At 40.6% G+C, this 14,361-nt stretch overlaps 1 protein-coding gene across 2 annotated transcripts in view; it reads right to left on the bottom strand.

The window, feature by feature from the left end:
- TEK (TEK receptor tyrosine kinase) overlaps positions 1-13,348 on the bottom strand; it is a 125,196-nt gene extending 111,848 nt beyond the window's left edge. Inside the window, exon 1 of one of the 2 annotated variants that reach the window (XM_060199671.1) lies at positions 12,878-13,348. In XM_060199671.1, coding sequence (XP_060055654.1) covers positions 12,878-12,929 — 52 coding nt within the window. In that variant the 5' untranslated portion in view covers positions 12,930-13,348. The remainder of the gene's footprint in view (positions 1-12,877) is intronic. The other variant, XM_016193914.2, reaches the window with a different exon arrangement.
- Positions 13,349-14,361: the final 1,013 nt, after the last annotated feature.

The raw sequence follows: 14,361 nt of genomic DNA, 5'->3' as shown, positions 1-14,361 counted from the left end.
ATTCAGAAAGGGCTCTCTGTTTATCTGCTTCACCTTCCTCACTTCCCACTTCTCCTTGACCCATGCCCTACTCATCTACTAAAACTGCTTTGCAATGGTACCTAATCACTAAATCCACACATCCATTTTCCTTACCCTGCTCCTGCTCTATAATTTTTAATAGGATTGCAACTCTTTCCTCCTCTGTGTTGCCTCTTTGAGTACCTCCATCTCCTTTCCATCTACCCAAACCACCCCCTGGGTACAGGTTTTCCCAGACCCACACCGTGGCTTCTTGGGGAACCTCATTCCCTCATATAACTTCACCCTGCATCCTAACGGCTCCCATAAATGCCTCTGCCCCTGACCACTCAGCAAGTCCCAAACTCAATTATTTTCTTCCATGTTTAATCCTTGCCACTTCCTTCAGTGTCCCCTCAAATGCAGCTGTGTAAGACTATCACACAAGTCTCTCTTAAACTTTATATTCCTCAGTCTTCATGATTCTCTCTATGCCAACAATTCTTCACCCCTACTCTTGATTTTCTATAACACATCAGCTAACACAAATGTCTCAATTGTCACCTCTTGGTGAAACCCGTTCTCATCTAGAATCATTCACATCATCTCTCATGCTGTCAACATATGCTGTCTTCCTCCACTAGAGCAGAGCTCCCTGCCTTCCAAGTCTGGCAAACTTGGCTTGGGCTCCTCTCTTAGCCACATCTGTAACCATTAGATTTCCAGTAAAGAAGAGCTCCGTAAATATTAACTTGGCTGAGTGTATAAACTGATGTGCTCATTCCTCCTCTGGCCAGTAGACGTGTACATTTGTACAGGCTTTGCTCAAGGCTACTTTTTTTTTTTTTTGGTAATACAGACTAAAGCGTGGTCTGGGAGGTGGAGCAGTGGGTAAAGCATCGGATTCTCAACCATGAGGTCCTGAGTTAGATCCCCGGCAGCACATGTACCAGAGTGATGTCTAAACTAAAACAGGACCCTAATCAATGCAAGGAGGTAAAGGTAGACTTCCTTGAAAGCAGTAACACCTGAGCACCTGAGATAACCCTCAAAAGAATAAATCAAGCAGGTGAAGAGGGGTATGTAAAAAGAGGGAACTCTAAGCAACGGCAATGGCATACAAAAGGCAGGAAAAGCATGTGTTGGAACTCAGAAAAAAGCCTTGAATAATTGGAATCACCATCATAGCAAGAGAGTCCAGAAATCACAAGAGTCTGGAGACAGGTGGACTGACTCCTGAAAAGCTGCTGACCTCAAGACCAGGCAGTGGCACACCTAGTTAAGCTCACACATTACAGTGTGCAAGAATTCCAGTTCAAGCCCTAGGTCCCTACCTGCAGGGGGAAAGCTTTACAAGTGGTGCAGCAGGGCTGTTGGTGTCTGTCTCTGTCTCTTTCCCTCTACCTCCCCATCTCCTCTCAACTTCTCTTCCGTCTATCCAATAATAAAGAAATAAACACACACACACACACACACACACACACACACACACATATTTTAAAAGCTACTGACCATAACCAGAAACCACATACTAAAGTAGTAGCAATGAGTAGTAAACAAGGGAGAGGATGTTCAAATCTTTAGAATAAGTAAGTTAGGCAGTCTAAAAGAATAGCTATACACAATATTTTGACTTTATATGAGTTAAATGTTTGAGTCTCAATTTCTCTATCTATCACATTTAGTGGAGGAGGAAGAAGAGGAGGAAATGACAAATAAGACCTGTTATGCAAGGTGAGATACCAAGATTACATTAAAGCTCTTGGCACAGAGGCTTTAATCTACAGTTGCTGCTTTCATTGCTGCTAATATAGTATTAGTTTTGTGCCTGTTTTTGACACAGGGATAGGAATTTGAAGCCTATCCCAGATCTGCAGATGTCTAAAGCACTCCTGTCCCCAGGGCGGAGTCCCCTCTGTCTCTGCAGCCTGGAGCCTTGCACAACTTAGCCCTTGTGTGCCAAGGTTAAGCTGGTTCACTATCTGAAGGCCGGCTGCAGAGAAGTGAGTGCCTCTCCAACCCCAGCAATGTCAATACTGCCTTCCTGACTCCGCCTATTGTATCTAGAGGAAAGTGGCCCAGCATTGTCTTCCAGCACTCCCCCCAGGAAGCATGATATCACCCTTTAACAAAAGCGGGAAAGCTGACAGATCTGCTGAGATGGGTGTGACCCCCCCACACACACACACCTCCCTGGTCAAGTCCTGGACAAGGGACTGTGACAGGCAGAACATAAATAGCAGCCACCCATGATGCTCTGCAACTGGCTACCCAACGGGCTCCTTTGGCTCAACTTGATATTTTCCCTCCTACTTTAGTAACACCCACAGCATGTCAGACTTGGAACCTCCAGGCAGTGGAAATGCCCACTCTCTGATCAACAGATGTGCTGAAGGGTCAGGACACTGTCCATCTGGCTGCCCCATACCTGCCCCTGTAGCCTCTGGGAAGGAACACCAGGAGGAGGATCAGATTCTTGAAGGGACAAAAAGGAAGTATAGTGCAGGTGGGGTCTAGAAGGAAGCAATGCAGCTCTATCTAAAAAACATTTTGCACATGTATGTCAGGAATAGTCTGGCCAGTCTGGTGGGAATTGGGTTATCGGTTTTAAATTCCAGAAATAGGGAGGCAACTTTAGACATCCCCTTTCCTGAAGGCTGGGAGTGATGCCAACTGATCCTCTCCCATCCCTTCCAGCTCTGTTTATAATGCTATTAGTGCAGCCAACTCTCCGTGAAACAGCACACCTGCAAGCTAGTGTTTCCAACACCAGGAAGAGAGACTGTCACTATGCACCCCATGCCCTATCTCATTGGCTCCTTTTAAAAAGTATCTCCTTCTGGATATATGCACCCCTATGGTCTTAGCTGCATTATTCTCAATACCCAAAGAGTAGAAGGAGCCTAAATGCCCATCGATGAATGACTGGATCAAGAAATCATGGGATAGGGGGCCGGGTGGTCTCACAGAAGGTAAAGCGCATGTGGCGTGAAGCGCAAAGACCGGCATAAGAATCCCAGTTCCAGCCCTAGCTCCGCACCTGTAGGGGGGGTTGCTTCACAAGCAGTGAAGCAGGTCTGCAGGTGTCTATCTTTCTCTCCCCCTCTCTGTCTTCCCCTCCTCTCTTGATTTCTCTCTGTCCTATCCAACAATAACAGTAACAACAAGGGCAATAAAATGAGAAAAAAAGAAGCCATGGGATATATACTCCATGGAATACTACCCTGCAATCAAAAAGATAATAAAAAAGATGATGATGTGTTCTTTGGGACAAAATAGATGGAACTAGAGGTGATAACCCTGCAAAATAAGAGGTAAAAGAAAACTACCAGATGGTTCCACTCACCTGAGGAATTCAGAGAATTGAAATACATGAACTTGAGAGAGAGAGAGAAAGAGAGAGAGAGCAAGAAAATGCACCCTCTCTGGGGCTTTGTCAGAACTATGCTGGTTATAATTGGGAACGAGGGTACAAAGAACTTTGGTACCAGGTGTGGAGTGGAACTATAGCCTATAATCTTATAAACCACTATTAATTACAAATGCAAATGGTTTAAATGTTTTCTTTAGCTACCACAACATCCCATTCTCCATCATCTCAGGAAAATAACTGCTCCTACTATCAACTGCCTGGTTGCTTCTTCACAAAACTCACCTGCTTCTCTTTACTTTAATCATGGTATACATCTATGCCAGTGGTTTCACTTAGTATAAGCCCAAGACTCCTCATGTCTCAAGCACCTTCTTCAGAGCTTCAGACCCAGAGAACCAAAAATTTTGCTAAATATCATCCCCTTTACATAAAATCAATACATGCAAAATATTTATTTACTTCATCTCAGGCCATCTTTCAACCACTTCTGTCATTTTAACTAATACACTGAATGACACTGTCCGTCACTCTGATCAGAACACCAGAGGAGGATCAGATTCTTGAACGGACAAAAAGGAAGTATAGTGCAGGTGGGGTCTGGTCTCCCTTCCCTCCCCTCACTTCTCTCAGCCTCCAACATGGAACCAACTACCAGCTCCTACAGTTTCCTTCCTAAATATTCTCAGGCTCCCACTATATTTAGACCTCTCTACCTTGACTGTTGCAAAGTCAAATCGATCCCAGACCATACAATCAATGCCGTGTCAATTCATCTCTCATACTATTCTGAGTGATTTTCCAAGGCATAAATAAAATATGATAGAATACGCACCATGATAAATTTCTACAGAGGTGCAGATGGCATAAAATGCCCTTATAAAATCCTTCCCAGTCTGAGGTTAACCTTAATTCTCAATTCCTTCCAATAGTCCACCTTACTCAACTTCCTCAAATTGCTTTGTTATTTCATACCACCTGCTCCCTTCAATGAGAAGTTCTTTATTTCCTTTTTCATTATCTTACTTTTCAGTGGGGCCTTGTAGCTCAGCCTATTAATAATACAGAACTTCTGTCTGAGGCACCAGAAGCCAAAAGAGGTTCAATTCTGACATCTTTTACAGAGCTGAACAGTGCTCTGGTGTCTCTCCTTTCTTTCTCCATCTCTCTCTCATAATTAAAATCATTTTGCTATGAGTAACCCATAACTATTTTTATACAGTGTTTGTGTGTGGTGTGTGTGTCTGTGGTATGTGTGTGTGATAAAGAACAGAGCATAATTTAAAGTGTTCTAATTTGCTGTGGTGTTTGTCTTTTTATGGTGCTAGGGATTGAGACCAACACTTCACAAAAGGAAGACAGGTGCTTTACAATAGAACCACTTCCCGGGTCAATACAATATTCACAACTATGTAGGAATTTTTGAAAAATTTAGAGAAATTTACTAATTATTTTCAGACTTCAGAATTTTATTTATACAAATTCTAGCAAGTAATGAAGTTGGCATTACATGTTTTAGACATTTAAATATGAATGCTTAATTTAGGTTGCTGAAGTTTCATTTTGACTATACTAGCATCATACAAATTCTGTAGTTCCTAAAAACTCAGACTTTGTATATGCCCCTACTGTATTATTTATTACAACACTACCTTTATTTTGCCATTTGCCTGTATTCTTCTCTTCTACTAAGATGTTAGTTTAGCAAGAGGGAAAAGATGATTCAACCTCCATATTCCTGATGGAGAGTACTAAACACAAAATAATTATTCAGTATGTCTTCATTGACTAACATGATAGTTGAGTAAATGAATGAATGAATGAATGAATAAAAGGCAAGTAATAACTCAGTAAATAATGAATAAAAAAAACTTGCAGATTTCAGGGTAATGTTCAACAATCTCAAACTATTTAACATTAACTGAAGGCCTAGCTTTTTACATTATTTTTATTGAGGAACTGTTTTATATTATTATTATTATTATTTTGGATAGGACAGAGAGAAATTGAGAGGGGAGGGGAGATAGAGAAGGAGAAAGACACCTGCAGACCTGCTTCACTTCTTGTTAATCAACCTCCTGCAGGTGGGGAGCCGGGGGCTCTAACCCAGATCCTTTTGCTTCTTACTGTGTGTGCTTAACCTAGTACACCACTGCCTGGTCCTCAGGAGAAGTTTCATGAAATTGTTTTTTGTCTTAAAAAAATGTTTTTTTTTTGTCACATCTCCCCCAAGATAGGTGTCAGCAACCTCAGCTATAACCAAACTGTCACCTCCATTCACTGTAGGGTGCTGAGCCCCTAAACTCCCTTTTCACTCCCTCTCCTCCCAGTGAATGCCTGGTTATGGCTGCTTTCATGGGTTACCTTTTATATATCATATTTAAGAGAAGAACAGGATTTTTTTTTTTTTTTTTTTTTTACTTTTCTTTGGCTCCAGATTTATTGCTGGGGCTCAGTGCCTGCACTACGAATCCACTGCTCCTGGAGGCCATTTTCCCCATTTTTGTTGTTGTTATTATTGTTGTTGGATAGGACAGAGAGAAATTGAGAGAGGAGGGGAGACAGAGAGAGGGAGAGAAAGATAGTCACGATCCTTATACCTGTCCTGCGCTTTGTGCCATGTGTGCTTAACCTGAACCCCTTTTACTTTCTTTAGATCAAAAAGTCTTGAGCACAGTAGTGGTGCTCACAATAAGACCACTTGTTTGTTTAAACTAGCTTTATTTTTTAATGCAAATGTGGAGCTTCATGCTAGTGCAATTTTACTGTTTCCAAGCCTCTTTTTCATTCATAGAGAAAGATAGAAGAGGAACACCACAGCATCAACATTTTCCCCAGTGCCAGGTCACTCTTCAGTGGTGCTAGGGCTCAAACCTGGGCCATAGGCAATGACAAGGCATGAACTCTACCTGGTGAACTTTCTCTCCGATCCCTACTAGCTCCATTTATTAAGATTTCTTACCAGTTAAGTAATTTACATGGTTTAATCACAGTTGATGTTTATATCAATTCAAGGCTTAGAGAAATGACTTTTTGATGATCATCAAATCTAAGATTAACCCCAGATCTGTGACTGCATGATTTCTACCTTTATCTCCTCCTGGATTCTTGTTTAGCTCCAACGCAGTTTCATAAAGCAATGACTTTTTTTTCTCTTTGTTGTTGCCAGAGCTGCGCCACTCTGATTTTTTCAGATAGAGAGCGAGAGAGACAGACATAAAGAGGGAATCACACAGGAGAACTGAATTACCTTCTACTTGCAGTGGCAATTGGGATTGAACCTGGGTTGTGTGCAGACCAAAGCAGGCACACTACCTAGGCAAATTATTTCACCAACCCAAACAACTGTTTTATTTTTTTTAATTTTTATTTCATTTTTTAATTTCCACCACACTTATCACTGGGGCTTGGTGCAGGATGAGTCTACCACTCCTGGTGGCCATTTTCTTATTTCTAGAGACAGAGAAATTGAGAGAGGGGGCCAGGTGATGGTGCACCTGGTTGAGCATACATGTTGCAGTGCACAAGGACCCAGGTTCAAGCCCCTGGTCCCCACCTGCAGGGGGAAAGCTTTGTGAGAGGTAAAGCCGGGTTGCAGGTATTTTTCTGTCTCTTTCCCTGTCTCCCCCTTCCTCTCGACTTCTGACTGTCTCTATCCAATAAATAAAATAAAAAACATTTTTTAAAAATAAAATAAATTTTTAAAAAGAGAAATTGAGAGAGGAGAGGGATATAAAGAGGGAGGGAGGGCTCAGAGAGAGAGAAAGAGAGACTAGTAGTACTCTTGGCCACTCATGAAGCTTCCCCCCTGTATGTGGGGACCAGGAGCTTGAACCCAGCTCTTTGTACATGACAACATGTGTGCTTTACCAAATGCACAACCATAAGGCTCCCAAGCAGTGGCTTTAAAAGAGATGCATCACAGCCTGGGGGAACTATAATAGCTAAAGCAATGAATTCATTAGCATGAGGTCCTGAATTTGACTCCCTGCACTGCATGTGCCAGAGTGATGTTCTAGTTCTTTTTCTTTTCTTTTAATGAGAAAGATAGGATGAGAGAGAGAAAGAATGAAAAAAACAGACATTACTCTGGCACATGTGCTGCCAGGAATTAAACTCAGGCCCTCATGTTTAAGAGACCAATGCTCCATCCATTTAGCCACCTCCCAGGCCACTGATGTTCTAGTTCTCACCACTCCCTTCCTTTAATATCAGGCTGTCATAAAAGACACAACATATTTTTGGGGTTTTTTCTATGCAAAATACATCATGACTTTTCCAACAATCCAATAGATAAACCTTTTAAAAACTTTTTACTCCATTGTTACCGGTCATTTCTATCAGGAACAACACAATAGACCCCTTTGTGGGCCCCCATAGGACCTTGCCCTCAACTTGGATCAACAATGGTAGAGAAAGCTCCATCCTCTGAAGTGAGGATGGACAACATACTCTATGCTACACCTGAGGAAGATGGGTTGATATTGGGGCAGCTTGGAATGTTCCTACTCATGACTACAGAATGTGAACTCAGATCTACAGGGATGCAGAGGTCACATAGGCTCCTAAGCTGAATATGGGCCCCAGATCAGATCAAATCGATGGGGTTTACAGTCAACAATATTTATACCCCTTTCCCATATTAGGGAGCCACTTTCTTCCCTGATCCAGCTTTCTGGTCCTTTTTCTAGCCATGACATCATCTCCCCAGACAAAAACTTTTTAAAAAGAGTCATGATAGTACATGTGAATTTGTTTTTCTCATAGGGCATGTTGATCAGGTAAAAATGAAATGAACACATCTGAGTCCACACTCAAGAAACATCCCCAACTTGGTTTCACTGGGTATTAAGATCTCAGTATCTTTTCCACACAGTTGTTCTCATGCTAACTAATCAGTTAAGAGTCACTAATAAGGGCCAGGTGGTGGTACACCTGGTTGAGTGCACATGTTATAATTTGCAAAGGAGTTGGGTAGGTCCAACCCCCTGGTCCCCACCTATAGGGGAAAAGCTTTGTAAATGGTGAAGCTGTATTATGCGTGTCTCTTTCTCCCTCTTTACCTCCTAACTTTTTTTATTTCTGGCTGTCTCTATCCAATAAATAAAGATAATAATTTTTTAAAGTTTGAGACATTCAATCAAGTTTTCAAACTTTTTAATGCACAGACCATAGGCTGAGTCTCCGATATACTGACTCTCTTAAAAGCTTAGACCAGGGAGAACAGAAGCAACTAGTCACACAGCTATATACAAATAATATAAAAATAATAATAATCATAATTTTTAATATAAAATGAGTCACTGATAATTAAATGAACAGAATATTAAAGGAGTATAATCACCATAATCCCTTTTTCATATCCCTAGCAGATGTTCACTCAACCTATGTCTGAATACTCTCTAGTGTGGTGCTCATTCCCTACAGGGCTGGCAATCAGTGTTTAGAAGGATTCCATCTGGAATGCCAAACCATATGCTATCTTCATATTTTCCTTCAGTACTATTTATAGCAAAATACAAGGTTAGCCTACAAGAGATGCTTTTTTTAAAAGATATTGCTCCTTATCTCTTTTTTCTTGGCTAAGTATTCCCATACGACAAGGCACCTACAGTAGTTGCCTCCTTGCTTGTCTACCATGTTTGCTATCAAATTGCAGTGCCTTCATACCCAGTAGATATGTTCTGAGCAGTAGAATGGAGTATTGTTTCTAATCTGGAAGTTAGATTTCTACCAGTACATCACCTATCTAGCAAGCAGAGCATTCTCTGGCTCTTGTGAATTTTTCTATCATCAAATCTTGGATTCTACTGATAAGAACTTTCAACAAGTCAGGACTTTCTCACACTGAAACAACATTATTTTTGGACTCCAAGACATCCTTTTGACATTTATCTACTTTGAAATGGTAGCTTTTGAGTTTGGGCCATCCTTCAAACCTAGAGGAATCTGAATCCTGATTCTATGCTCTAACCAGTAAGTATTCTATGGGTAGCATAATCACACACATTCCTTTTTAGTAGTAGAATCTCAGAAGACAACTTGACATTACAAAAATTTTGAGCCAACTCATCTGAATGTCCCTGGAGTATATAATTCAGACTTCTATGATGGACTCAAAAGGAGAGTGAGAGTGTGTGTGTGTGGTGGGGGGTGTCTGTCCTCACACACTGGAGGTATGTCTCAGAGAAATTATGCTCTAGCATAATTCTGCCAGGGCAGGGCTGAAAGAGAAACACTGTGTCCTCCTAACAGACAATGCTTAACAGGGAGCGTCTGTAAAGAAATGAGAACTTGTTTCTCTGATCTCAGCTTCTAGTGACCATCCTTGATTACTCTGACTTAGTACTAACCATCCAAGAGCAACACTAATGAAGTTCGACCTGGGTCCAATTCCCAGTTCTCCTGTTTAATTTCCTCTGTCACTTCAGAAAACATGGTTGTACTCTTTGAATCCAAGTTATCCAAGTTTGAATTCAAGAGGTATCAAAGCATGAGACTATAGTCTTCCCATTGAATTAGTATCGGTCATATAGTATATACTATGGCACAGCAAAAAATTGTTTGCTTTGTTTCTCTCTATATACAACCAGAGTGACAAACCTGGTTTGATGAGGAAATGGGGAAAACAAAGTATTTACTAGAAATTTGTTTGCAAGCTAAAATTCACTATGATTCTCAATTGGTGTGGGGGGGGCATATCAGAATCTAGGGAAGTTTGGAGAAAGTTTTCTGAAAACTGTATTCCTTCTTCCTCCACACCCCTTATGAGTTAGCATTTGCTACCCAGATTCACCTACACTGATCCAAGTGCAGCAATTTTTTTTTTCTAATTGTTCAGGGAAAAAATGGAGTGAGGCTGGGGAGATAATATAGTAGTTTAGGCAAAAAGAAAGAGAGAGAGAGAGGAAAAACTTTCATACTTGAGGCTCTGATGTCCCAGGTTCAATCCCCAGCATCACAATGAGCCAGAGCTAGGTAGTGCCCTGAAAAAGAAAAGAAAAGAAAAGAAAAGAAAAGAAAAGAAAAGAAAAGGGGAGGGGGAGGGGAGGGGAGAGGGGCGGAGGGAGGGGAGGGAAGAGGGGAGGAGGGAGGGGAGGGGAGAGGGGAGGGGAGAGGGCAGGGGAGAGGGGAGGAGGGAGGGGAGGGAAGAGGGGAGGGGAGAGGGCAGGGGAGAGGGGAGGGGGAGGGGAGGGGGAGGGGAGGGGGAGGGGAGGGGGGAGGGGAGGGAGGGGGGAGGGGAGGGAAGGGGAAGGGGAGGGGAGAGGGGAGGGGAGAGGGGAGGGGAGGGGGAGGGGAGAGGGCAGGGGAGAGGAGAGGAAAGGAGAGGAGAGGAGAGAAAAAGAGGAGGGGAGAGGAAAGGAGAGGAAAGGGGAGGGTGAGGAAAGGGGAGGGGAGGAGAGGAGAGGAACAATTGCATAGATCAGAAAGCCAGTTCAATAGTTCTAGAATCCTAAGACCTTTGCTCTATCACTATAGTCTACCAATAGAGTCTGTCTTGTTAAATGGACTTCTGTGGCTACAGACATGCTCATGCTGAGTTCTTTTGTCAATTACCAAACTGTTCATATTTATGTTAATGGGTACTTAGACTGAGAATGAAAGTTAGGATTCAAAACAACAGACCTACCTCAGAAACATGTCTTCCTAGTGTCTGCCTTCCTCTCCAACAAAACTCTCACCCCCCTCTCCTTGGGCCTCTCCTTGCTGATGTCAGGGGTGTGTTTTCACGGAAGTAGGCAGGGTACAACTATTTTAACCAAATAACTTTTTAAGTTTTATTTTGTCACAGTTCTTCTAAGTGAATATTGTAAAGTGTCATAACATAGTCACTTGAGGGGAAAAAGTGGGAAGAGAGAAAGAGAAAACGTGTATATTTCACCTAATAAGTACCTGAGAACATGTGTAGACTCCTGGGCATTGTATTATAAAGATCCTAGCATTAAAAAATGCAAAATTGTATACAGGTGACAACAACTATTTTGTAAATTATTATATCCCTCAATACAGTGATTTTAAAAAGGAGAATCCTTGGTGTAGAATCAGTTCCAAGGTAGGGGTCGATAGTATAGAGGTTATACAAAGAGTCTACTGCCTGAGGCTTGAAAGTCCCAAGTTCAATCCCCTGCACCCACCCTAAGTCAGAGCTGAGCAGTGCTCTGGTAAAAAAAAAAAAAAATCAGTTCCAGATTTTATGTTACTGACAAAAGTGAAATCACGATAATAACTTAGCTTAAAGGAGCACCTTTAAAATCTGCATTATTTATTTTTTTAATTTGTTTTTTATTTAAGAAAGGATAAATTAACAAAACCATAGGGTAGGAGCATTATTTCTATTTCTATAGTAATATAAGCAATTTACACTTCTAGTAAGTGTATAACACAATCTTAGTCCTTAAAAACGCTAAATCCTCAACAAAATGAATAGCTAAAAGCAATTTTATTATTTTACATGCAATTATGTTACCTCATTGAATTAATTTTTATAATATTATATTTTAATATAGGAAAAATGAAATAATATAGCAAATATTTATGTTAGAATCAAGTTCTATTGCTATATTATAACCTGCACCATTAAGTTTAGTAGTTTTCCAAAATTTACTTCCAATATTGTTTCTATTTTCATTACAATAATTAGAATGTTTTCAACCTAGAGAAGAGATTAATACAAGTATAAGGTAGCTGTGATTTGCATTTCAGATTTTGATACCACCCCCTTTCAATTACTGTCATAAGTGAACTAGAGGCATGACACTATCTAAGAAGACCTCACCAATAAACACAGTGAATCTGAAAACCATTTCAAGCCAAACATTCTTAATTCCTCAGTAAGTTTGAATACACTCCATACTGCTCAATGGTCTTGGTAAGTACCTAAACTTTTATTTCATCGGACTAATAAAAACCATAGTAACTACTATATGTAGCAAGTATCTTTAAATAAAATAAGAATTATGTTAGTCTTAATCTTCCATACTTCAACTACAAGTGGGGGGGGAGGCTAACATATAATTGCATTAATTAAAATAGCATGCAGAAAGAAAAAGCTTTATAGAATGTAGATTTAGTCTCACTTTAAAATGACAAACTGTACATTTGTTTTAAGTGGATCCCTATAATTCTCAGCAAGAGTTTCACTATTTAATTTGTTTGAAACAGCTTAAACCATTTTTTTAAATAATCATGAATAAGTAGCAGTAAAATACTACACCATAAGCAAATTTCTTTTTAAATAAAATTGACCTAATCAGTCCTCACTGTCACAACACAGTAGAGCAATTACCTAGAAGAAAAACTCTAGAAAAAAAGTCAATTCATGACACAAAGACTTTGCGTTTCAACTCATACACATATTAGATGCAGGTCATATAGGAACAGTGCCTATGCCAGAACTTGCCCCTTGTTAACTAGTACCAAGAGTTGATGAGAGAGATCAGAGTCATTAACTGTCTTAAAAAAAAAAAATACTAAAATTGAAAAAAAAAAAGTTAAGTCAAATCTTACCAGAAAGGAGTAAGCTGATTCCACAGAGAACTAAACCAGCTAAAGAGTCCATGCTTCCCCAAATCTCTCCATCCAGTTTCCGCAGAGGTGCATGAGGTCCAAGGATCCTTTCAAACACCCAGTGGTTTGTGACTTTCCACTTGCATGTTCTCCTAGGTCTTGTTTACAAGTCAGAGGCAAGAAGCAACAGCACAGAAGCAGGCTGTAACAGTCTCATTTCTCTCTGAGCACAGGGAGTTTTAAGTTCCTTTTTCCTGTTTCCTTTGTAGATTAGGATGGGAAAGGCTGTATCTTAAAGGCACTTGGTATCAGCAGGACTGGGGGCCACTGCAAGCCCTATCCATCTTGCAATTCATCAAAAACACTTATCTATTGCTGCTGCTTCTACTCTGCTTTTGCTGCTGTTGTAGGAGTAAAGGAATTTTTGTTGGAAGTGTGGGCTCTGGTCAGCATTTTCAGAAACAATAGGGGTATCCTCTCACAGGCGGGAAACAGAATAACAAGTCCTCCACCTATGCATGGTATGCGATGATGACCAACCTTTCTCAAACTGCTCTACAAGGGCTGCCTGAGAGCACCCAACGGAAGGACATGTTGGGCACAGAGCACAACTTTTGCTCCTTTTCTCATTTAGCCCACATGGTTTGAACTGGGGAAAATAGGATGTGTGTGTGACTTGAGAACACAACCTAAATGGCAATTAATTATGGTAATACCAGTGAGGTCACTGCTCATTGTAGCCACTGAGACCAGAGTCCAAAATTGTTAGTCTGTTTTCCTTCACACAGATGGTTAATTTGTTGGTCAGAAGCCAAAGACATCAGCACTGCTGGCTATAGCTTTCATTTTTATTAACAATCCCTTTGAAAGTGATCTAATTTCTTAGAGAACTTGGCATATAATGACATTACTAATGAGAGGGATTCATGATTAGTGGCCAGGGTTGTTTCTGAAGAATTTTTTTACTTAAAAAAACATCAAAATAGCCCTGCATAATAAGCAAACATAATTGATTTGGTTGAGATAACAATATTATTCACAAAAGCAGAGAAATTGGATAGGCCAAAGGGAGAGAAAAAAAAAGTCGTTGAAGTAGTCATAGCTAAAATGACTTCAGAGAGTAATGCTGTATCCATCACCTCCAATCCTGAAAAAAAGAATCACTCCTTTTCTTACTGGTTATGTGAAAAGGCAGATGCTGCTAATCTTACCTAATTTCTGTCCCAGGTTTTATCATTTCAGTGATGAAGCAGCGGAAATCGTCAGTACGCTGTGGTCAAGAATTTGGGGGTTCTAGTTCCAAGCATACCTGGGTTCAAATACTGACTCAGTTATAAGCATAATCTAAGACAAGTTTTTTTTATATATTTATTTTATTTATTTATTCCCTTTTGTTGCCCTTGTTGTTTTATTGTTGTAGTTATTGTTGTTGTTGTCGTTGTTGGATAGGACAGAGAGAAATGGAGAGAGGAGGGGAAGACAGA

Source organism: Erinaceus europaeus, chromosome 10 (genome assembly GCF_950295315.1).
Source record: "Erinaceus europaeus chromosome 10, mEriEur2.1, whole genome shotgun sequence".
NCBI classification, from domain to species: Eukaryota; Metazoa; Chordata; class Mammalia; order Eulipotyphla; family Erinaceidae; genus Erinaceus; species Erinaceus europaeus.
Note: the sequence above shows the minus strand (reverse complement) of the source record. Positions and strands in the feature narration are given on the sequence as shown.